Below are 24,553 nucleotides of genomic sequence, written 5' to 3' on the forward strand. Positions count from 1 at the left end.
AGAAGCACGTTCCCTTATTTAATGAAGACTTTTATCTAACCCAGATGGCAGCACACAGTCTCATTACATGCTAGATAAACCTCCTCTGAATTAGCCTGCATGACTCTAACTTTCTAGCCTTTTGATCCACAGATCTAATGTTATCTCGACTTCCACTTCATTTGTCTCTGCGGTAGCCTTATTTCTAAAATGATCCTTAGTTCTGCCCCTCTACTTCCCCGGTGCCAAGTTGAACAGTTTGAGATAGGATTTAAAATCACAAATTCAATATGTCTGATATGTTTAGTTTCTGTCGAGCACAAAAATTGACCAGATCTTGGGCAGGATTTTCAAAAACACCTACATGATTTAGGATCATAAGTCCAACTGCAAGCCAGAGAGACTCGGGCCCTTATGAAGAGCTCCTCAAACCATTATCTGTTAAGGGGTGGGATTTTCTAACAGACCTAAGGGATTTACCTAATCTGCATTTGGTATTTTTTCCTTTATTTTACTGCTGATCTTGTAATTACCTTACGTGTAATTTAACAACAGAAATTTAACCATCTGTTGAAAGGTATCATCCTTTGCTGCTAGTTTCTGGTAATACCTGTGGTATAGGGTGTAACTAGCATTAGGTACATTTGATTTATACCTGGAAAACCTCAGGCCACAAAGGACTCCCAATCAAATGAGTGATTCTAGCTTTACTGCCAGTGTTGCAGTTCACCCTGAATAAGGCAAATTCCAGAAAGTATTGTATTATTTGTAACATATTTAAATAGCACATATCATTTTACAACTTGGCGGAAGGGGTCATGCATTCCTTGCAAATCCCCTGTTGATCTTAGGAGGAGTTATGCATCCATAAAAAATTCAGGGTTCACTATGACACTTACTAATATGCATCCACTTCTGGGGTGGAATATGGCTAGTCTTTCACACAGTTTAAATTCTCTCAAGAGCACATGATTCATCTAACAGTTGTGAGTTTGTAATATGTTGGCTTATGAAATTCTTATTCATAATCAGTTGCTTCCTAACTTGAAGTCATCTCAAATGATAAATTGCTTCCCTAACCAATGCAAAATGCAGCTTGATAATGGCATGATTAAAATCTTTGGTGCCATTTGCATGCTATAAGATGTAATACTAATGCAGGTGGGTGTCTGAAGCATGGAGTAAATGCAGTTGATTAGGTATATTGTCTAATTCAAGATCCTCTTCTGTTAGCACTAGATGAAAGTTTAGTAGAGCACAAATGCATATTGCATCAAGAGTATGATGCAAAGCCGACTGAAGTCAATTAAAGGACTCCCATTGCTTTCCATGTGCTTTGGGTTGGGACACAAATGCTTAGAGTCACATATATGTGATGATGGGCCATGTGTTGGTGTTACCAGAGACTGTTCCTTCTAACTATAACAATTGGTGTTTATTCCATAATACACAGAAATGTAAATTCATTGTATTTTTCACTTATGGATCTCATGGGGCTTTGCAAATATTAAGTAAGTCCCAAAGCAGCCCAGTGAGGCATGTGAAATCAAGTGACAGGACATAACCAGCATCACAAAGGGCAACTCATGTGTCCTGACATCCAGTCTTCTGCTGCAACAGTGAGCACCACTCCCATCTTTGGGGGAAAAAAGCTTTAAATGTTTGAGAACATTTATCTTAGGGAAATGTCAATAGGTTTGAATATATTACCATCCCAGACAGTGCTGTCTCCTAAGGCTGTCCTGCTGCAGAAACGAAAGATCTTTCCTTTTTACAGATGCTCTGAATGCCACTTGTAGAAACTCTAAATCCCCTTGCCCCAATGAAGCTGCTTTCTACCTAACCCCACTCTCAAGGCCCCATGTCCAGCACACTAGCTGAGCAGCCTTCTTAAGCCTAAGAGAAAGGTAGCTTCAAAGTGCGTTCAGCATGTTTCTTAAGCGTGAGATGTCCCTTCCTCAGTGGCCATTCCTCTGAGGATAACTGCCTACTGTTTCTACTGGCTCACAGATACACGCCAGTAGCTGAAGGGGTACAGTGCTGAACATGGGTGGCAGAAGCCCTCTTGGGATCAGGTCTTGCTGATGGTCTGTGAGGTGAGGGTTGTTCTACTTACAAGGGCTGAAACATGTTGCCATAACAACACTCCCAACCCACAGCTGGACTGTCAGCAATGGACCAGTTGTGAGACTTGCCAGCTCTACAAACTCTGACCACAATAGAGAGGTGTCAGCTAGAAGGCTGTGCAAAGGCACTGGGACTTAGAAATTCTCATTAGAGCTGATGAGCAAATGTAAAGCCAGCAAAGGATAGCAAAATTTAGCGTGTTTTTCATTGACATTTCCCAACTTGCTTGGAATCCTTCGGTGACCTTGGGCAAGTCACTTACCCTCTCTTCTGATAGTTGTTTATATTATAATAATACTGAGACGAGAACCCCATTGGGCTTGGTGCTGTACATACCCAGAGTGAGAGACAGTTTCTGTCCCAAGGAGTTTACAATCTGAACAGACAAAGGGAGGGGGAGAAAGGAAGGATTATTATCCCCATGTGACAGACAGGTAACCAAAGCCCAGCGATTAAATGGCTTGCCCAAATTCACACTCAAGGGGTGAGGGGCACCGCTCCTTGTGAATGGGAGTGAGGGAGGGAATGAGGGGAGGTACTGGGATTTGGTGCGGGGGGTGGAGCAGATGGATCTCAACTGGGGAGGAAGGTCCCAGGGGTTCCTACCACAGTTGCCAACTTTCAGGCGGTAAATAAGCACCCCGACTTTCACAATAAGCCAAAAATCAAGTCTCATTTCAAAACAAGCCAGTCCCTAAGAACCCCAACACTCTATGTGACTGGATCCCCCTGACGTGCAGTATGGGACTGTGGTGGGCCCGCAGTGCACCCCTGACTCTCTCCCCCCCTTGCCCCTGCTTGCTGGGAGCCGATCAAAAAAAGAAGCAACAAGCTACAAGCCAAAAACTAACCCAATTTCTGTGTTTTTTCACAGGTTTGGCATGTCTGGTTCCTACCTGCTCCCAGGCCTGTTCCAGCCCTCCCCTGCCTCCTCCTCCACTCTTGTCTTCACACCCCTGCCTCCCCCAGGCATGAGCAAGTTTATGAAGGGATGGGGCTCCTACAATGTTTCCATTGCAGGGACACTAGGTTCCCCCCACCCCTCCCGGTTCCACTGTCCCTGCCGCAGAGCCAGGAACTGGACCCAGGTCTCCTGAGTTCTTTAACGCACAAAGCCAGCTTTCCTCTTTGCCTCAGTTTCCCCAGCTCTAAAGCAGAGGGTCATAATTCTTACAACAGGAGGGATGACGGGTTGAGGGAGTTAATCTGTAACATGCTCTGAAGTTAAGTGCAAAGTGTGTTATTATTCAAGTAGTCTCTGCAATTCAGTTGCACAAGGTAGGAAGCCAATTCTATAACCTGACCCCATCATTCAAAGTGTAAGTGACAAAAAGATTTAGATTAGTTTCTCTCTTTGCTAAATTTTCATATTTATGCTCCCAATATTTCTCCTCTACGCTCTCCTTCTTCTTCCTCCTCTGGCCTTATATAGTCATGCAGTTATTCAAGTAGCAAGGCAGCATGCCAGAGTCTCCAACCTCACCCTGCTGCCAGCGCTGATTGCTCTCAAGAGCTGAAAATTCAGTCAGAACTCAGACACTAATGTAACTATTTGCTGCATCATGAGATACTGTTTATGCGAACGCCCAGATAAATAAATAAATAAAGTGGTGGACACCCAGAGCATAATATGAATCTGTAGTTCGAGGCACAACCCACCCCATTTCAGCCTTCACCGGAAAGCAATAAATGAAACTTTGTTGCTGAAATGCATGTGGGTTTTTTTCCCAACCAAAAGGCAGAGTGGTGTTAGAGACCTCCAAGAGGTCAGTGAGGGTATTGCAAACACTTCCAACCACAGCTACAGTTCTTTGTGCCTGTATTATACTATCTGCAGATTTTTTTTTCTCTTCTTTTTCTTTTCTCCATCCATACAATGGCAAATACTATTCAGTCAATGAGTCTTGGTGCAGTGCTGATAAAAATATTATTCTCCTACTTGTAGAAGAAATTGTCTCACTATTGGAATGAACAATTAACATTTAAATTAAATGAATTTAGTTCCCTTATTCCATTGTCTTGTGCTTCTTGAATCATCTGGAATTGTATGTTCTGTGCTATATTTTTTCTGGCATGCTAAAAAAGTCTAATTTCGTTGTTGTTGTTAATCATATCAGTCTGTTGTATTATTAAAATCTTTGCTGATCATAATTTTTTCCTGCCAATTTTCTTTTAAGAAAATATAATACAAAGGAGGGAGGTAGTTCTCTGTTGCACCATATCTGCAGGCATTTCTGCCTTCATTAATTAAAAATGATAGCAAGGAAAGCAAGCAAAAGGTTTTGATCTTTGTATGGAAAAACAATATGCAGCCTATGTTAAACCTTTAAGCAATAGATTTACGTATTTCATACATCTATTGAAACCTTTATGGACAGTTTCTGAAAATACACGCGATGCTCTAGACAAAAATTTGCATGGGCTATAAGCAAAGGAAATATCACAGAAAATGTTTTTTTTCTTCCCATCACACACAGTTATTGATATCTGTGCTGCTCTATTTTATTTATTTATTACAAAGCAAGACGTTTATTTTGTAGAGCATTCAATCAGCTTTTCTTTCAATCTTCTGTAATTAAAGAGCCCAGCAGCAAAGGTGATAAATGCCATGGACGTTTTTTGGATGGGAGGAATTAAATTCATTTTCTGTAAACCATTAACCAACCTATTTGATTAAGAAAAAAAGAAATGCAAAACGTGCAGCAGCAATTTAGAACTGTGTAGCTTTAAGAATCTAGACTGAAACACCTTAAATGAACTTTGCAGCAGACAGATGAAAAAAAAAATTCTTGGCCCTTGTTGCTTCGCTATTATTCATGATGTAATTTTTCAGGTGTCAGTTTGCTGGAGAAAGATTGGAACAGGGCTTGTTGCTAGGACATGAATGGAAAAGCTGCTTCTGATTGGTTCTCTGGGATTTCTTTGTAAGCCAATCAAAGCTGAGAAATCGGAATAGAAATGAGAAGCAGAAAGGCTTCTGGCTGGGACAATTAATGTGTTTGCAGTGTCAAAGCAAATTGTAGAGCAAAGTACTGTACATTTAAAATAATAAAAAAAAAAATCTTAACCAATGTAGGTTAGTGATTCTGTCCTAATGGACTAAAGCAATTAAAGACATACTGTGATCTGTTTGAGTGTAAGATCAGAGTTGATGACAGCGTAGACAGGAGACATTTTTTACTTATATAGTACAGCAGATTATATAACATTTTTATTATCTTTTGCCTGCAGAAATAGATTAGGTAGATTCTGATTTCCTGTATTTATTATTATTTATTATGCAAGGCCATCATTGGAAAATAATTAAAAACACTAAAGGGCGATTGAAAATGATTGATTGCACCGATTATTTGAAACGTCTCTGAGAAAGCAGTTAGGTGGCATAGTTTGCTTTGCAGCAATTTGTGATTTCAGGATGAAAAACAAAACAAAAAAAAAGTCAAATGGAATCTTCTCCCTGTAAAGATCTTTATGTAGAAAGTATCAATTTATAAAGTGTAATTGAGCGTGTTTGTTATTTCAGACCCTAGCTATAAAAAGCGTTCCCATTTAAGTTGTTATAAAAGTGCTTGCTTGACAGAGGAATAGCCAAGTAGGCAGTTTTGTCTGTCCGTCATCCTTAACTGTTTGGTATCAAGACTCATCTGCAATACACTAGAAGAAGGGGTGTGTTTCCTTACATAGCTCTGTAGCCTCTCTCTGCAAGGTGTTTTTCACAAGCTCGTTTTCAATGTTTGGATCTACAGTAGCCCACAAATCAGGGTAGCCATTGAAGGCAGTGTGCTGTAATGTATTAGGGCAGTGGATGGTGAATCAAGAAATCTGGGTTCTAATCCTGGCTTTACCACTGTCTAGTTGTGTGACCTTGGGCAAGTTACTTCATCTTCCTGTGTCCATGTTTCTTTTGTCTTGTCTATCTAAATGTTAAGGTCTTCAGAGCATGCACTAATTACCTCCAGTGCCTGTTACGGTGGGGTCCAGTCTTGGTTGAGGCCTGTAGGTGCTACCATAATAGAAAGCATGTACTTCTCGACACCGAGCTACACACACCTTCCTGTAACACACTGGAAAGTATTTAGCTCTGTAATGAAAAAAATCAATACAATTATTTACACCGGTTATAAAACTAGCTGTTTTATTTGCACTTGACAGGGAGCATGTGCTCTAACTTTTACAGATTCCAGTTTTAAAGCATTTGTGGCCCACATCCAAAATGTAAAAGAACAATTCCATTTAACCCAAGCACACCCTTAAAGCACAGGCAGGGTAACCATTTAAGAGCCTCTGTTCCAACCAAAGAAATATTACCTCTTTGGTGAGTTTATATAAGGTTCCCTATTGGACTAAAAGCCCTGGGAACCCACTATCTTTGATTGCTTTTCCATATTTCATGAAGCGTTGTTCCTTATTTCAAACAGGGCCCTCAGAGCTGCTTGAGTTCTGAAAACCTTATTTTGCAAGTTACCATTTCAAAATAAAAGAACATCCTTTGAAGAGAGGGAAAATATAGGAGAGACTGCTGGTACAGGACTTAACCTGGAGTCTTTCCTCCAAGTCCGGGCCGAATTCTGGACTCATTTACATTGATGTAAATGATGAGTAACTCCATTGAACTCGGACACTTTCTACACTGTTGCCTCCTTGTAAGGCCCAGTGACGTAACTCAGTCTTTACTTATTTGTATCACAGCAGTGTGAACTGAGATCATGCCATTATTGTGCTTGGCAGTGGACACATACTAACAATCCTTGCCCAGAACAGCCTGTGATCTAAATAGACAAAAGAATTATCATCATCCCCATTACATAGATGGGGACTGAGGCACAGAAAGATTAAATGGCATACTCAGGTCATGCAGGAAGTTTGTGTCCAGATTGAGGAATGAAAACTGTTCTCCTGAGTCCCAGTCTAGTGCATTCACCGCAAAACCATCCTGACTCTAGAGATTCCCTGTAGTATACTTGAGAAATAAATTTGGCCCTTGGTCTTGTTTCATACTAAAGCAACCCAAAGTGGTCTAAACTGAAATAGCTACTGGCTACTCAAGAGAGTAATATTTTTGTATGTGAACCATGGAAAGTGGCTCCCAACACATGCCAGAGCCAGAAAGAAGGACCTAGAGAACTTTTGGTCCTGAAAGAACGAACCGTGGACGTGAATCAGTGCCACTTCTGCCGCACTTAGAAGCTATAAAACTGTATGTAATTCACAAGGATGCTTTTCGTTTTTCCTACAAAACTTTGAACTTGGCTCCTATTCCTGGAAGGGCAAAGAGGAAAGAGACTTATGATCAAGAAAGTTCAAGCTTGTTTTGTCCAGTAGAAAATAAACCATTTTCATCTCTCTATGTGAGCTATAGATCAGATTTTGTTAGGTTTACTCCCGCTGAATAGCATCTTACTCCATGAATGGTCTTGTTAACTTAGATGAGGTTACTCACAGGGTAAGGTACTAGTCAACCAGACTGTCCACCCCACACATGGCTAGGTAGGCCTATTAACTGATTAATTGATTGCTAGCAGGCTTCGGCTGGACAGGAACAGGCAGGGCATATAAAGCCAGGGAGCTGGCCATGGACAGGGGCTGCTGCTGCCAGGAAAGGACAGTCACTCCCTGGGAAAAGGGGGGAGGGTTTGGAGGCTCCAGAGACATGGAGGCTGCAGTCACTCTCAGGGCATAGTGTTTAGAGCTGGTACACCCAGAGAGAGAATGGGAACTGGAGTGGCAAAAAGCAGTCCAGGGAAGCAGCAGTGAAGGCTGGGAGAGCAAAGCCCAGAACTGCTGGTTTGAGAGTCCCTGGACAGCAACCCAGAGTACCAGGCAGGCCTGGGTTCCCTTACTGGCCACGGTAGGCGTAGCATAGACTAACAGGGCAGTGAACTGGAAGACTGTCCAGGGTCACTGTGGGAGTGACAGAGAATGGGAGGAGCATACCCCGGAATGGGGAAATGCTGCTGAGTGATCTGGCCGGAGGGCTGAGTCACAAAGGGGATGCTGCGGTTCCGGGGACAAGTCAGGAGCTGCAGATGAGAGAAAGTATGTGACTGTGGGTATGCAACCACAGGACAGGGGCATTGACCTTGATAGCTAATCCCCTGCGTGACCAGGAGGAGGTACTAGACTAGCAGTGAGTGCCATGACACAGACAATATGAATATCGGAATCTGATCCTATGCATTTAACCAGGGATATTAAAAGGACCCTAAGGGAGGTCGGCACCAGTGACAAGCTGCCTCCATTAAGGTAGCCATGCTGCTCAGAATCTCTGCAAGCACAGGTTTTGGCAACACCCCAGCACTGCTCCTATCTCACCTATTCTTGCCCCTGACCCCACCTACACTGTCACATGTGGTGAAAGGATACACTGTTTGTGCAAAGCCTATACCAGGGGAAATGCTCTCCCTGGCTTTAAGATTGTGTAAAATGTCTTTTAATTAATTATCTTTTAATTCCACAAACTAATACTAAACTCAGAGGGCCTGATCCTGCAAAATGTTAAGCTATATGGGTACCATTCTTATCGGTGCAGTTAAAGGACCAGAATAGACTAGACTAGACTAGATCTTAAATTGGAATTAAGCAACGCATAGATACCCTCTGTACAGGGATGTGTTTCACCCTTGTGATTAGTTCTACATTATGGCAAAATCCGTTCGAGTGTAATGGGTATTATACCAATGTAGTTCTGGATAAAGTGAATAGACTTCTTTTGAAATTACGCTAAACACCATAGAGTTTAATAGAGAATGAGATGTTTTTCTATAGTTTAAAAAAAAAATCCTGTGGAATTCTGTAGCAGGGATGTGACTGTCTGTGAGATCATACAGAATGGTTCAGAAAAACCTTTAGAAATGGGTTCATTAGCTATTAAATTCTGTATGATTCTACTTATTGCCTTTGGGCCTTATTGATACCCCCTTCTCTTTGCTCACATTGAGTGGTTCCTTACTTATGTGAGTCACCCCGCTAATTTCAGCAGGACAGCTTGCATAGTAAGGGATCATTTAATGTGAGTAAGGGTGGCAGAACTGAGCCCTCTGTCTGAAGAGAGGCTGCTCACGGGAAGATTTTATTCTCAGAAAGGAAATAATCTGAAAACAAATTCTTCATTCTGTGCAATGACAACTCCGCTAGTGTTAATCTGCAGGTTGAGATTTACAGCTGTGTAATAGAGCAGAATTTGGCCCCCCAGTTGCACCTGCTGGTGGATGACCGTGTAGCTGCTTTGCATTTCTCCTTGGTTGTTGCACACTTGAGCCCTGGATGCAGACAGGAAGCAGGAGGGGTGTGAAGGAACTGGTGTGTAAAATGCTATGGATTCAGCATTTGATCCATCTGGCTAGAGATGAATTGGAGGATTTCACTCCCAGGCATTCAGATGAAAGGAACAAATAACGCCAATGACTTTCTGAATGGTTCAGTAGTTTTGAGATACATTGATACTGCCCTGCAGACGTCCAGGTCAAGCCAGAGTGGTTTTTTTCCCCACTCCTTGTAGTTAGAGTAGTAAGAGGGGAAGAGGGTTTCCACCCGTGAGTTTAAAAGGTCAGTCAAGAATATTTCTCTGTCTAAAGGATCTATGATGCCTAGTAACTTGGTAACTCTGTTTTTAGGGATTGTAGAACAATTACTATTTCATTATTTATTTGTATTGTGTTAGCACCTAGGATCCCCTGTCATGGAGCAGGACCCTCATTGTGTTAGGTGCCGTACACACAGAGAAGAAAAAAATGGTCCCTGCCCAACACTACCTACAATCTATGTTCTTCTCTGTGGAAGAAACCAAGTGTTTGTCATATGGGGTGAAATTCACTCTTGTGCAGAGGCCGAGCAAAAGGCCTGTGCCCTCAGCATAGGGATCAGACCTCGTGTGTGCTCCCTCCACAGGGATGAGTTCCGTCTGTGGAGGATAGCAGCCATTTCTGATATTCTCCTGGCCAAGGTTGTCACTACTTGTGGCAGGCCAAACTAAAACAAAGGCTATGTCTTCACTACAGAGACTGTACAGGCATAGCTGTGCCAGCATAACCCCATAGTGTAGATGCAGCCTATACCAATAGAAGGAGGGATAGATCGGGTTTGAGCATTGGCCTGCTAAACCTAGGGTTGTGAGTTCGATCCTTGAGGGGGCCATTTAGGGATCTGGGGCAAAAATCTGTCTGGGGATTGGTCCTGCTTTGAGCAGAGGGTTGGACTAGATGACCTCCTGAGGTCCCTTCCAGCCTTGATATTCTATGATTCTAAGGATTTTTTCTGTCAGACAGAAGCATAACTCCCTGTCACAGTCAGGACCTTGGCTTTTCATCTCAGATGATAGATGGCACCTCCAACAGCACAGTGCTGGGGTAATGCCTCTGTACTGACTCAGCAGGAAAAGTGTGTCTTGCTCATCAGTTCTAAATGACACTCTCTGTAATTCAGCTCTCAGTGTCCCCCAAATGCAACAATCGAGGCAGAAAAGTTGAGTTCTATGTAATTCTGCAATACCTGGGCTAAGTTATTAAATAACTACTTTTTTGTTACATACAGTGACTGCACAATAATTAAGAAAACTAAGTTGGACTCTTGCAAAGCAATTAATTAGACTATTAAAATACGCAGCCATATATATAGTAGATTACAAAATATGCACAGCTAAAATTGGAGCCATTTTCTGGTTCATTAAATATGAGAAGAATTCACACATTTTAGCCTATTATCTTATCCACAGATGTATATGCACAGCGACTATTTCACACCTTTAATGGCTATTGTAAAAAAACATTAAAAAGCCACAGACTTCAGTCATTCTCAGATTTATAATGTGCAGTGGGTCTGGTGCAAGAGAACTGCACAGTGGGGCTGAGTAAAGTGTATGCACATGCTACAGACAGATGACTGTTTACTGTGGCATCTGTGTCAAGTCCTCGTTTCGGGGCCTATCATTATAGGAGAGGAAGGATGGTCGTGTGGTTAAAGCGCTATCCTGGAAGCAGTGACTCTGGAAAAGATTTAAGGGTTCTGGTGGCTAATCAGGTGAACGTCAGCTCTCAGCGTGACACTGTGGCCAAAAGAGCTAATGCAATCCTGGGATGTATAAACAGGGGACTTTTGAGTGGGAGTAGAGAGGTTATTGTACCTCGGTATTTGGCACTGGTGCAAAAGCTGCTGGAATCCTGTGTCCAGTTCTGGTGCCCACAATTCAAAAAGGAACTTGATAATTGGAGAGGGTTCAGAGAAGAGCCATGAGAATGATTAAAGGATTATGAGGATAGATTCAAAAAGCTCAAATTATGTAGCTTAACAAACATAAGGTTAAGGGGTGATTTGATTACAGTGTATAAATACCTACTAATGGAGAACAATCTCTTCAATCTAGCAGAGAAAGATAAAACACGATCCAATGGCTGGAATTTGAAGCGAGACCAATTCAGACTGGAAATAAAGTGTTAGTTTTGGAAAGTGAGAGTAATTAACCATTGGAACAATTTACCGAGCGTGGTGGTGGATTCTCCAACACTGGTGATTTTAAAATCAAGATTGGAGACTTTTCTAAGAGATGTGCTCAGGGAATTATTTTAGGGCAGTTCTCTGGCCGGTTATACAGGAAATCAGACTAGATAATCACGATGATCCCTTCTTGTCTTAGAATTTGTGAAAAGTGCAGTATGAAGAGGCTTGTAAATGCTGGCTCTCTCCCCATCTCTGCCCTGACATCCTGTGTGATCAGGGCCTGGTCTATTCAAACTTTCTGTCCTTCAGTTTCATCTCACTGTAAAATGGACATTACTAGGGAGATGCCTGGGCGGCTAACTCTTTTAAGATTTGTAAAGTGTATTGAGATGCATGGGAAGAAGAGTGGAAATGCCCAGATAGTGCTGTGATGGGGACCGTTAATACTAGCATGTCCATGTTTCCAAAAAAGACAAAAAAAAGATTTTCAGCTATTTTATTGTAAAATGTATTTATTTGCAATTTGTCAGGCTTCTGCAATGGGCCAGATACCCTATCCTGCCACTCTTATTCACTGTATCCCTTTTGTCAGGTGAGTAACCCTGTGAACATCCAGACAATTACCCACAAGAGTAAGAAACGCTGTGTAAGTGAGGGTGGGAAGCTCAAACTCTAGAAATCTGGATGGCTTTGATTTTTGCTACAAAAGTTTTCTATCCATTTTTAAGCAAATGATCGGAGTATGCTTATTGAACTACATTACATATCATGTGTTAATAATCTCTTAGTAAAGGTCCTCAGGTGATGTATATTAGCATCAGAGACAACTTGTGTCTACCGATAGTGTGTGTGTGTGGGGGGGACACGACACAGACTGAGGGCAGCCAGATTCAGCAGTGTTTCTGAGCATGCTCAGTTCATGCTCTAAATAAAGGACACTAAAGCAAGGGATGATGCAAATTTCCCAAAAAATAAGGACCTACATCTTCAAAGGTTTTACTCATGGTTTTGGTTGCCTGACTTGAGATGCCTTGAAAGGGCTGAAAATCACAAAAAAGGTGACCCATGTAGAGTGCCCAAAATCATATGTTATTACTTTAGTTCTGGACAGACTGGTTCCATAGCTAACATGATGGGGAAAATTATGGAGAACAAGAGTCTTTCCTTGACTTCAGTGGGCTGTAGATCAGGCCCTAAAGTGCATGTGGGAGACTGGATGATCCAGATGCTTGTTAACAGGATAGGGAACCTGTCACTTCTGATGATGCAGAATTGTCTGAGGTTAGGTAATGCCTGAAAGTTGCTTTTACTTACTGGCCCCCGTACTTTTGGCCTATTGGGAAGCAGGTCCATGCAAACATAGGTTTATGGCAATGAAAACCACTACCAGGACTAGCTCTAATTATCCCCTTCTTGTTAGCAGCCCCACAAGAGAGGACTGAATGGACCTTGGAAACTGAGTTACTCTCTCATGCTGAGAGGTCAAGAGCAAGGCATGTTCATAGGGGAAGCTTACCCTATCGCAGCTCATGCTTACCTGTTCTGAGGATACACAGGGGAAGTCAGTCTTCAGGGCTGTCAACGTGGTCCCTTTCACCAGTGGCCAAATTCACATGAAAGGTTTCAAAAGCAGCTTGGATTGGCAGGGATCGATTCCATTTTACCCAGGACTTATGTGTTTGAAGGCCACCATTTAGATACCCGAAGGAATGAGAATAGCCTCTCGTAACATTTACATTCCTTTAGAGGGATAAGGAGGAGGTTGTATCAAAGCATAATACAAAAATATTACGAAAAGGCTGTACAGTCTCCTAAGTAGCTGAATGTGGAGTGAGACTCAAGAATATGGTCTGATCGTAAGAGTGTAGGGCTGGGAGTCGGGACTCCTGGGTTCTGCTCCCAGGACTTTCTGTGACTTCCTTTGTGACCTTGGGCAAGTCACTTAACTTCTCTGTGCCTGATCTGCTCTGTAAAATAGAGAGAGTGCCTACCTCACAGGAGGGTTCGGAGGCATACTAGCTTGTAAAAGACTTTGAGATCCTTACCCAAAAGACACCACCATGTACATTGCAAAGGGTTATTTCCCTTAGTGATTGGCAATAGAGGGCCGCAGTGGAAGTCACAGCGCCCATTGGCCATGCTGAACGATGTTCTGGGGTGTCAGAAAGTGGGTTGATGCTGCCAGGGAAAAATCCCAGCACAAACTGAGAGAGTTCCGCAGGGGCAGGGTGCACAAAGTGAAGGAACTCTCCCCTCATACACAGCACCTGTGGCCATCTCTGTGGCCTCTGGGCTACAGTGGCCCCAGCAGCTTCTGGAACCCCGCTGACTCTTCAGCTTCACTAACCCCATACCAAGCTCACTCACAGAGACTAACTTGCAGATCCCTTGCATGGGGTTCCAGCCATCCACTCCCTTATCCTGGCCCTGGAGTATCCAGGGCCCTGCATAGCCACAGGGAAGGGAGGCAGGATTTACCCGTACATGTTTGTGGGAGGCTGGGGGAAGGGAAATAGCATCAACACCTGAAGCAGTTGAACGTGACACATTTCATTGCGCCGGGATATAAATGCCAGAGGGGCAGGTTCCAGTTGGCTGCACTCCTACTGTACATACAGAACCTCCAAGGCCATGTTGCTGCCTGACAGCAAATCGATGCTACTGTAAACAACTAGAACAAAGGAGCTTACAAAGAAGAGGAGGAAGGAACAAGGAAAAGGGAGCGATGGAAATCCGATAAGCAGTGAAGGCTAAAACAATGTTGAGAAAAGTGAATTAGCTCAGCACCTATTCAGACCTCTGCCGAAGCCAGTGACTGACATATTCCCAAGGCCATTAAGGAAGCCGTGTGGTCTAGGGGATTTAGGCGTAAGAGCAAGTGCTTGAGACTCCTCATTTCTAATACCAGCTTTGCCGCTGGTGTGCTCTGTCGTCTCAGGCTATCCTCAGTAAAATTCACTCCTGTGCAAAAGGTCTACGCACCATTTAGTCCCTCAACAAAGGATCACTTAAATCACCAGATACTGAATAATTTGGGTATTGTCAATGTATTAATGGTCAGATGCGAATGTGCCCTAGATTGTTAGAAGTTGAATGTTGACCGGCATGCTGTTGAAAGCCGTAGATTGGCAGTACAAGCTCTGGTTTTGACCTATGGGCATTGTGTAAGTGGTACCCATACAGTTTACGTGAGTGGGAACCTTGGATAGTGGTTGAGAGTGAGGATCTGGGAGCCAATATTCTGTTCTGACTCCCAGCTCTACTACTCAGGTTTTGGTTCTTGGGCCTGTCACTTAAACCACTGCTAAAGCTGAGTCTGGATCCAGATCCAAAGCATGGGGTCACGTTGCTCCAGGCTTTTGTTCGACCCATGTATATAGTCGGAGAGGCCAGTGGTGTGCGAATTCCCACACAAGTATTCAGATTAACCCCATCTCTGCCTCTTAGTATCATTGATCCAGAGCCAACTGTACGTTCTGCACAGTCCAAATATAGAGGAAGATACAGTTCCTGCCCCAAGGAATTAAACAAGACTCAGGTAATAGAGTTCAGATACATCCCATGTCAACTAAAGGACCAAATTTAGGCCCGAACAGGGTGTTTTATTCTTTATATCTTTAATTATTGAAGAGGCCATGAGGAAGAACATTCAGGAATCACTTGAATGGGGACATGCAAGTTGTTTGGTGCATAAAACTCTGTCTGTGTTTACCCGTCTGCAAAGAATCAGTAAAATAATACTCGGTCAACTAACCCAAAATGACCATTGTGAGGCTTAATTAAAATCTGCAAGTGCATTGAGATCCTTAGATTATAGGCTCTGTGTACAGTGAATTACACAGGCAAACAAATGTACAATTTCTAGTATATTTGCTAGGATTTTACTTATTTGCAAGGCTCAAGTCAGTTAATACAACCCTAAAACGTAACTTGTTTATAAAGAATATACACATTCTTCTGTCAAAAAATTTAGCTATAATGATAATTTGGATATCTGTAATCTACTTAAGGCATAAAAATCTCAAATAAGTCAATAAATGTAGCACACAAACGTGTGCTGTAAATCTAGATAGCCTATGTTTAACTTTTTTTCAAGATTTTTCACCTGACCCCCAGGAAATGTAGCACTGATTCTAATGGAGCGGAACACCGGAGGAGGTAAATTTAAAACCGTGTACAAATAAAGATAACCTCAGCAAAAGGCAAGTATGTAGCACTAGAATCACAACAAGCAGACGGTGCATGTTTGGTGTCTGACAATAGCAGCATGCGTGACTGGAAATGCTCTTTCCTTAGAAACCAAAATGCCCACTGGTACGGCTTATTAACACTAATCTTCAAAGAGACACCCAGTCCAGAGGTTCAATACATAAATTCAGTTCCACTCTAGCAAGATTCATTTGTACAAAGTGCCATTGTTACTGATGACCATGGATTGGCTCTGTGCGTGTGTGTGCGTCAGTCTTTTATATTTCCCCTTCCGTGTGTGTGTGTGTGTGAACCTTTTATATTTCCCCTTCCACTTGCATACGGAGTATCCAAAACCTCTCAGTAACGTGCCTCCGATGTATAGTTTACATGTGACAGTGCTGCATTTGAACTTGCCCTGACTCGGCTCAGAGTGGATTGGGTTAACCAGAGTATTACAATGCCAAGAGCTCATCTGGAACTAATAATTTTGGAGGCCACCAAAAGTGAAGAAGAGGAGAGAGAAGGGGGAGAGGGGAGAGGTACCTAGTTTCAGTCTGGTTCGCTGTAAAATAAGGCTGATGCTGCCATCTACTGGGCATGTGCATTACTCTGCACAGAACTAATTCTTCATTTAATATTTCCATTTGGACTGAATCATACACAGAATTGATTATTCACTCTCTAGCCTGTTTTGTTTAGGAAGTAGCCCACTCAGAGCTCTATATACTCTACCCAGTCACCAGCTCTGTATAAGCATAGTTGGAGTCAGGCTTGCCCTTTTCTAACTCCATTGTTGAGCATCCAGTGGGTCAGCTGCAAAGGGAACAGACCCATATTTCCAACTTAGCTCAGTTTTGTATTGCTGCCACTTGCTTAGGATTCAACCCCATGGAACGAGCTTTGCCTTTAATTTGTTGAAATATTAACAAAGCACTAGGCTATTGCCTGCAAATGGCAGCAGCACAAATCGCACGACACAACCAGAGCTGAAGACACCACATCTGTTTCGGCTCAGGAAGAGGGACTGATCCCACTCTTTAGCCCCACCTGCTGGAGTTGGCTCAGACATTCCAGAGCTCGTCTGCCAAACCAGACAATAATTGTGGTCTATTTATTTACAGTGACTGGAACCTAACAAGTCCTTGGCATATTCTCCAAGGTCAAGGCATTTGAGGCCCTTTTCCATTTTTTCCCCCCTCTTTCATCACCCTTGGTTGTCTTATATTCTTTGTGCTTATTCTCCCAGAAGACCTGTGCTTGCAGCACATAGCTCGCAGCCATTGCCAGTGCTCAGGGCAAGGTTACATAAGTTTATGGGGAAAGTGATGCTGTGGATTCAGCTAGATGAGCTGAACTATCCTGTCATCCTATCAGCTCAGACACTAGGCTGAAGAGGCCATTGTACCTGAATATCTACACAGATCAGCTATGAGCTGTGTAAAGCAGTTGCTGAGCTGGGAATTACTCAAACGGGCCTCTACTAAAGAGCGGCTATTTTGAGATTAAGGAACAGGAGTGAGACTTGGGCCTCCAGCGTTCTTTTCCTAGTTCTACCAATAGCTCCATTTGACCTTGAGAAATCCATTTCGCCTATCGCTGCCTCAGCTTTCCCCATCTCTGAAATGCACGGTCTGCCTCTGAGTGTCATGAGGCTCATCCTATCAATGATGGTAAAGCACTTTGAGATCTTTGGCTGGAAGATGCTGCCTCTGAAGTTAGCCCAGGTACATTTTGTAATAGTAACCAGCAGTCCTGCCCAGACCTGCTTCTCTCTAGGTGTGAGCTCCCAGCCCTCTTTCCTTGCTCCCCTCTGGCTGTGCTCCAGCTCCTTTCCCTTGTGGTTGATGTGGCCTCATGTTGCCTGTGGTATCTCTGCCTCCTGCCACCACCTAGTGTCCTCTTTTCAGCATGACTCTTGTACAATGATTCCCACTTCAGCGCAAGCAGTACAATCCTCTTTTTTTAGCACCACATGTTCAGTCCTAGGCACCTTGGCGTGGGAGTGCAAATCAGTGGAGCCTCAGCTGGACTTGACACTGGACATTTTGGGGATGTGGGCTTGTTTATGGGAAAGAAATAAACCTCACATCCTAGAAGAGCCCTGCGCTGTCTTTCTGGTGTCTCACGTAGCTGGGTTGTGAGGCATATACCCAGAGTCAGGATTTTGATTTTTTAGAACCAATCTTTCTTCTGGCAGACCCTTTTCTTCCCACTGACAGTGACGACTGGGACAGTTGGAAGCTGCATTCTCTTAATCTTAAAAGCAAGCTCTAGTCCTGCTTTGGAGTTATTTTTTTTTCCACATATTTCCTGCCAAGAGGAGTTAACACAAACACTGGTGCCAGGGCAAAAGAAGTTTCGGTCACAGAGAGAAGGAACACATGAACCAGTTCTTCAGCTGTTGTCTTGATGGCAGAGTTCTTCTGTTTCTTGAAATGCTTCATGCCTGTCAGGAAATACTTTTGCAATTCTGGCTTTGCTCTGCTCACAGCCCCTGGTGTGATAGCTATCGTGTTTAGTTTGCTGTGCTGGGCTCCGGATGGGCAAAATGGGATTTTTATTTATTTTTATTGTGGTGGGAGTCCCGGTTGTGGGCCCCAGGACCCTATTGTGCTTGGTGCTGTATGAACACAGCACGAAAGGCCGTCCCTCCTCCAAAGAGCTTACAACGTAACTATAAGATGAGCCAAAGGTGGAGACAGACAGATGGGAGCATAAGGAAAAAATAAGACTCTCTGTACTTCAGTATCCTCATTTGTGAAATGGGAGTAACAAAACTGACTTGTAGATCTTCTGATAAAAACAGAGATAAAAACAGCTGGGTAATACATGTATTATCATAATAAAAATACAATGTAAATACAGTCAGGAAGTTAAACAAACATGCAGGTCTCCAGCTATGAGATTTTCTGCTCTTATGCATGTACTGTTTCACCTTCTCATGTCCTCCTGCTATAGATGCTCACCGTCTCCATTTTTTCAGATATTAGGGTGCAGTGGCCTTGTGGGGGGGGGAAAGGAGAAAGCCAGTGGCTTAAGCTCCTTGGGGTAGAAACACATCTTCTCTTTTTGTACTGTGCTTGGCACAATAGGATACATGCATCACACGAACGTGCACATACTATTGTATCACAGCTCATTATGAGTGAGATTCAGTGCCGTGCACTGTATTTTAAGCCCCAAAGCAGCATTGTCAACCTCAAGAGTTCAAAAACCGTAGGTCAGGTTCCCCCAAAATCTTGACATTGCCTTGAAAATCATGAGTTTTTGAGAAATTAATGTGTTATGTTCTTTAGAGGTCATGTTTACAAACATATCTCTGTAACCACAAAGGCTAGAAACTTATTTTTTAAAGGAAAGATGAGAATCTTATATAATCATATGACTTCAGGAATTGAGACTTCAAGGAAAACAAATACCATGAGCCTTGTGATTAAAACCATGAGAGCGGGATCACTTAAGTGAGAATAGCTGGCATGCCACAGTGTGTCAATTTCAGACTCTGTCACTGACAACTCCTATTTACAAAATACATCCTTTAAAGTGTAAAAAAAATAAAAAAAAAGTGTTCAGAAATAGCATCAAACACATTTTTATTGTACTCCAAAAAATAACTCGACATGTATAGAACAGATTTTCTTTAACATTCGTTTTCTTGACTCAATTTTTATTTATTCAGTGAAAAAAGTTTGACATTGAAAGACACAAAAATCCTTCAAAACTGTGCAATAAGACACTAAAATCTGCAGCAGAAATCAGATGACTGAAAAAACAATAGAAAAGCAATTGAAATGATAAATGTCTAAACATCACTTTAAGAGCTTACAGAGGTGAAGCTAATGGTGATGAGAATGGATGAGACAGATTGCCTATACTGGGTGCCGAAAGTTTAGAATGATGACTGGTTATATATTTATATATATATAAAAACCCCTTGAAGTTGGCACTAGACGTGAAGAAGCTCTCTGGATCCAAGGTTACTAATTCAATTATGCCAGTCACATTCTGAAGTCCATTTGAAAGAGATGTGGAATTTGTGTAGGAAATTATTATTCTTGTCTTTCTTGAATACAGTTTCTAAAGTTGTACTGACAAATCAGCTACATCTTTCATTAAACCTTTTGAGCTCCCTGTAAATAGATAAAAACATGCTGATTCTTTCTGTGTGCATATGTGGCACAAGGCTGTACTGTTTTGGGAGAATGTTTAGCATCCTAGAGACTGAAGCCCCTTTGTCCACAGAGCGTGATCAGTGGTGGAGCAAGCTATGCCTGCCTCACGAATGTTACTTCACACCAGTCCTAGAGAAACCCTCTCTAGGTCTGAGAAGAAAGTTCAGTCTCCGTGACTCCTGGCCATGTAGTTTTAGATTCTCTGAGTCTGGAAACAGTTTTACTAACTAGTGCTGTGTTGTGGATAGGTTTTAATGTTGTGGCTACCTGTCTACTGAGAAATGGACAGAGATCTTCCAAATCATTTACCAAATACTGATTCGTGCTGGATTCAGTCTGGTGAAAATTCCATTAACCGGTAGTACCATTCTGCTAGAAAGCCAAGAAGAGTAAATATGAGTTTTGGTAATCAGGATTTTCATGATCCTACATATATAATATAGTTTTGATCTCTGACTGCGAGATCGAAATCTCTTCATGTGCCAGTTCTACATGCAGAATGTCTACTGCAGTTAGTGGAGGTGCTACGTATGAAATCAGTGTAGTATTTTCAGTAGACAGCTGAGTGCAGATCACCATTTTATGAATGAGACTTTTGCTATACAGGGAACTGAAGTAATTTGTTCACGGTGAAGGGAAACACTGGACTTGGTTTCATTTTCCTGAAGGGGCCCTCAGATTTCAAAATAAGGAAATTTTCACTCCGTGCATCTGAAGAAGTGGCTTTTTACCCACGAAAGCTTATGCCCAAATAAACCTGTTAGTCTTTAAGGTGCAACCAGACTCCTTGTTGTTTTTGTGGATTCAGACTAACACGGTTATCCCTCTGAAGTTTAGGAAATGGTATCTCCATGTATATTTCACCATATAATATCAAAAACCAAAGGGCCAACACGGTTAAAAGTTGTTGTCTTTAGTTCAAATGGACTTAAGAGTGCCAGCTTGCTTCTAACGTGTGTTGTGAACAATAAAACAGACTCAAATGTTCAATCAGGTTAAATAACTAGAAGTCACCATAATCAGCGTACAACTGACAGCCTTTTAGCTGAAGTATTAAATAGTTTTGTTTTGTTACAGTAAGGAAAAGCCCAGTCACCTCTCAACATTTAGGGTAACAATTCGCTTCACATTTCATAAAGCTACTGAAACAAAACAAGAACAAAATCTGGATCTGTATTATGTGTACCATATTTACAACAACCCCCGCCCATATCTGTGAACAAGATTCTGTGCTTCAAAAGTTCATAAAAAATATACAATTTACCCATAACTGCATCGATCTTGCTCATGCTCCCCAGAACTTATTTTCTATTTATATAAAATACACTAGCCCTGTAAGGCTGCTTTGCCAACAGCACAGTGGTTATTTTTGCTGTAAGGGAAAGTTTTGAGGGTTGAGGATATTTCTCCATTACAGCACTATTCACACAAGGTGAAATTCACCCCCAGGAGAGCTCACACAAGGTGTATGACCTGCTTAAGTGCCATTTAAACCCTTCAGCGAGCAAAAGCAATGCTCAAGCAAATGTGCAGACCCAATGCCCTGAACTTCATGCCACACACATTGCATTAACTGAGGCATTGTTAACCAGGAGTATTTTTCATTTGCAACAAAATGTTTCAAACTGGAAACAGTCTATGTTTTGTACAGCTGAGAAGTGAATGCAGTGAAACCGGACTAAGTGACCAGAAACGATCAGTTACCCAAGCTGAAGTAGGTCTTTAACTTCAAAAGTGAGAACATCAGACTGAGGAATCATCATAGCGTATTTAAAGTGGCCATGAGATTAGTTATTGGAGTTGGTCCTTAGTGTGTGTTTCCCTATATAGGAACAAAAGACAATAGGCCAAATTCTGCTTGCCTTACTCAGGTGAGTAGTTCTACTGAAGTCAATGGGACTGCTTAGATGAGTAAAGGATACAGGATTTGACCAATGTCAGTGTTCTATAGACACACACTTACTCCTTTTGAGATACTGTTATGCTAATTTTTTTAGTGATTGTGCAGAAATATCTGTTGAATAAGAAATAATAACCACATCCCTGGGGTCTCTTTCTTTCTTTTGGCCGTTTCCCCACTTTTCAAGTACTGGAATCTTTCAATAAATCTAGGAATTTGTCACTCAGGGTCAGATTTTTGATCTTGGGTACCCTAGTGTAAATCAGGAGTGATTTCATTTACGCCACAGTTTGCTGGAGTTACTCAAAAGTTGTATCTCAGAATAGCATCTGGCCCTCAAACCATGTAAGAAAAGCAAGTCACAACTCTACAAGCTTAAAATAAAGAAGCAGTGTCCACAAAATCCCATTCAATTCTGGTCCCCCAGAAAAAAAAGAAAAGAAAAAGAACCAATTTGTCACTTGAGAATGACACTCTGTCAGTAGCTGAAAATATATTTAGTATTTCTTTAGTGTATTGAACCATACAGAACTTCTACTGTTTATACATTTTCTTATTTGAAATTAAATGAACCACTTGTTTATCTAAACATAGTTGACCCTTCTGTTCTCACTCTATCCATAGGAAGACTGCAATTATATTTTCAAGTTACACAACAAAGATACTTTTGGTTAAAATAAAATATTTATATCATAACAAGATGACACATTATATTTTACTGGTGTAGAGTTGATAGGCTTTGCATATACCAAGTATATATAGATGTGATCCGTGAACACTCACTCACATCATTTGCTCTCTGGCTGGCAAGTAGTTTTGACTCAGTGTGGTGGGATTCAAACTTTACTGTTACAAAGAAGCTAGACAATGGTACCAGACGTTTTTAACTGCTAACGTTTAGCTTGGTAGCCAATGGTGTGTCTACAGTAAGTGCATAACAGATAGTGGTCTGAATATATATGTTGCTTCTGAAGTTTGAAGTTAAAACCACAGCTACTTTTAGGAAACAGCAATGAAGGAATATAGTATCCTTTTGTAACCCCAAATGAATTCAGATTTTCAGATAAATATAGCTTCATAAAACTGTGGAAACCCTGCAATCAAAGCACTTTCTCTAGTTTTAGCTAGCATGTCCCCACCCTCCACCCCAGCTGCCCACCAATGTATTAGCATCTTAAAGAAGTTCAGTAGAGGAAACATGTTTGTCTAATTGCATTTGACAGCATGTATTGAAATGTGTTTTTAAAGACAGTTAGTGGTCACTTTTCCTGTTAGTTTCCAATTTTTGTCAATAACATATGTAACTAAAGGATGAGGCTGCAAACGAAGGGCAAGGTTACCAAATCCACTACTGTATGTAACCCTAAAGCTTTTAGGACAATGCTGGTGATGCACAGAACTACATGGACTGTAGTTCTGTTAGGCAGAAAGTAAGGACCAGAACTGAAAATTTTGGGGCTTAGGGTTAATCATCTAAATCCATGTTAAGGGCCAGATCTCTAACAAGTTACACACAAGTAACTTCACTCATGGGACTAGTACTCTGGAAGTCAGTGGTACTAACATGTGTAAAGTTACCCATGTGCACAAGAATTTGCACAATCTGGACCTTAATCACCTAAATTAAACACTAACTCAGCAATGTACTTAAGTATGTGCGTAACTCTATGTACATTAGTGGTGACTTCCATGGAGAATATTTATGTGAATATTGGTAGGCACATACCTAAGTACTTTGACTGACTCAGGATCAAAAAGTGGCCTGATTGACTCTGTCTCTGAAGCCAGTGGGAGCTGTGGTTCCCCTTTCTGAAAATCAAGCCACTTACATTTTAAGTCTTCAAGTAGATCTCACTTTAGGCCGGCAGGTCTGATTCAGGAAAGCACTGAAGCATAAGTCCCAATGAAAGCAATGGGATTTAAGTACATGCTTAAGGGTAAGAAATGGCTGAAGTGCTTTGCTGAATTGGGCCCTAATGTTTTAAAATTTTGACCCAGTTTTTTAATAATGGCGGAAATTAAAATTAAACATTTTTTTTTATTATTATTGTAGTAACAGTGATTGTGATACCAAAAATCTACTGCCAGGCAAGATAAAGTGGCGCACGTTCTATACAACGTGTACAATGTCTTACGACTCTGAAAATCTGATCTAAAGCATATTTCCCAATAAATTAACACAACAAAAATACTTTCATATAAAACAAAGTCCAAAGGATTTTTTTTAACGTAAATGTAAAACCTTCAGGGACTATATTACTTGTCTCCCTCTCTCTCTCTCTCTATATATATATATATAATCTCCTGAATTTTTTAAAATAAATTTCTTATTGTCTTAGAAAAATAAAAAGAGTAGCCAATTTAGTCAACAGAAAACATCTCACAGACTTAAAAGCATGCCCAGCAAGCACAGCCTTGTAAGACTAAATTAATGTTAAAACAAAGCAATTCATTTCTAAATCAACCTGGGTCTGCAGTTCACAGTTGATTACTACAAAGTGTATTTTTTTAATTATTTTTTGGCCCATATAAAAATAATGTATTGCAACTCAAAGTGCATTTTTAAAATAAACCATCAACTATTTTTATCAAATAAAATATTTACACCATTTGGTTTACAGTCAGAAATGCGCTTCATGCGATGACCATGGGAACATCATCTGAGAATCCAGTTATCATAGGGGCTTCGTCGTCGTCCTCTCCTGGAAAGTGAACAGAACACTCTGTCACATAGCTACAGTAGTTCCATGCA

The 24,553-nt window shown here is 41.6% G+C and overlaps 1 protein-coding gene across 4 annotated transcripts in view; it reads right to left on the bottom strand.

Moving 5' to 3' along the window:
• Window positions 1-19,305: 19,305 nt before the first annotated feature.
• SORL1 (sortilin related receptor 1) overlaps window positions 19,306-24,553 on the bottom strand; it is a 105,230-nt gene continuing 99,982 nt past the window's right edge. For 3 of the 4 annotated variants that reach the window (XM_050921924.1, XM_050921921.1, XM_050921923.1), the window contains exon 48: window positions 19,306-24,503. In XM_050921924.1, coding sequence (XP_050777881.1) covers window positions 24,436-24,503 — 68 coding nt within the window. In that variant the 3' untranslated portion in view covers window positions 19,306-24,435. The remainder of the gene's footprint in view (window positions 24,504-24,553) is intronic. The other variant, XM_050921920.1, reaches the window with a different exon arrangement.

The sequence above is a fragment of the Gopherus flavomarginatus genome, chromosome 13 (assembly GCF_025201925.1).
Source record: "Gopherus flavomarginatus isolate rGopFla2 chromosome 13, rGopFla2.mat.asm, whole genome shotgun sequence".
NCBI classification, from domain to species: Eukaryota; Metazoa; Chordata; order Testudines; family Testudinidae; genus Gopherus; species Gopherus flavomarginatus.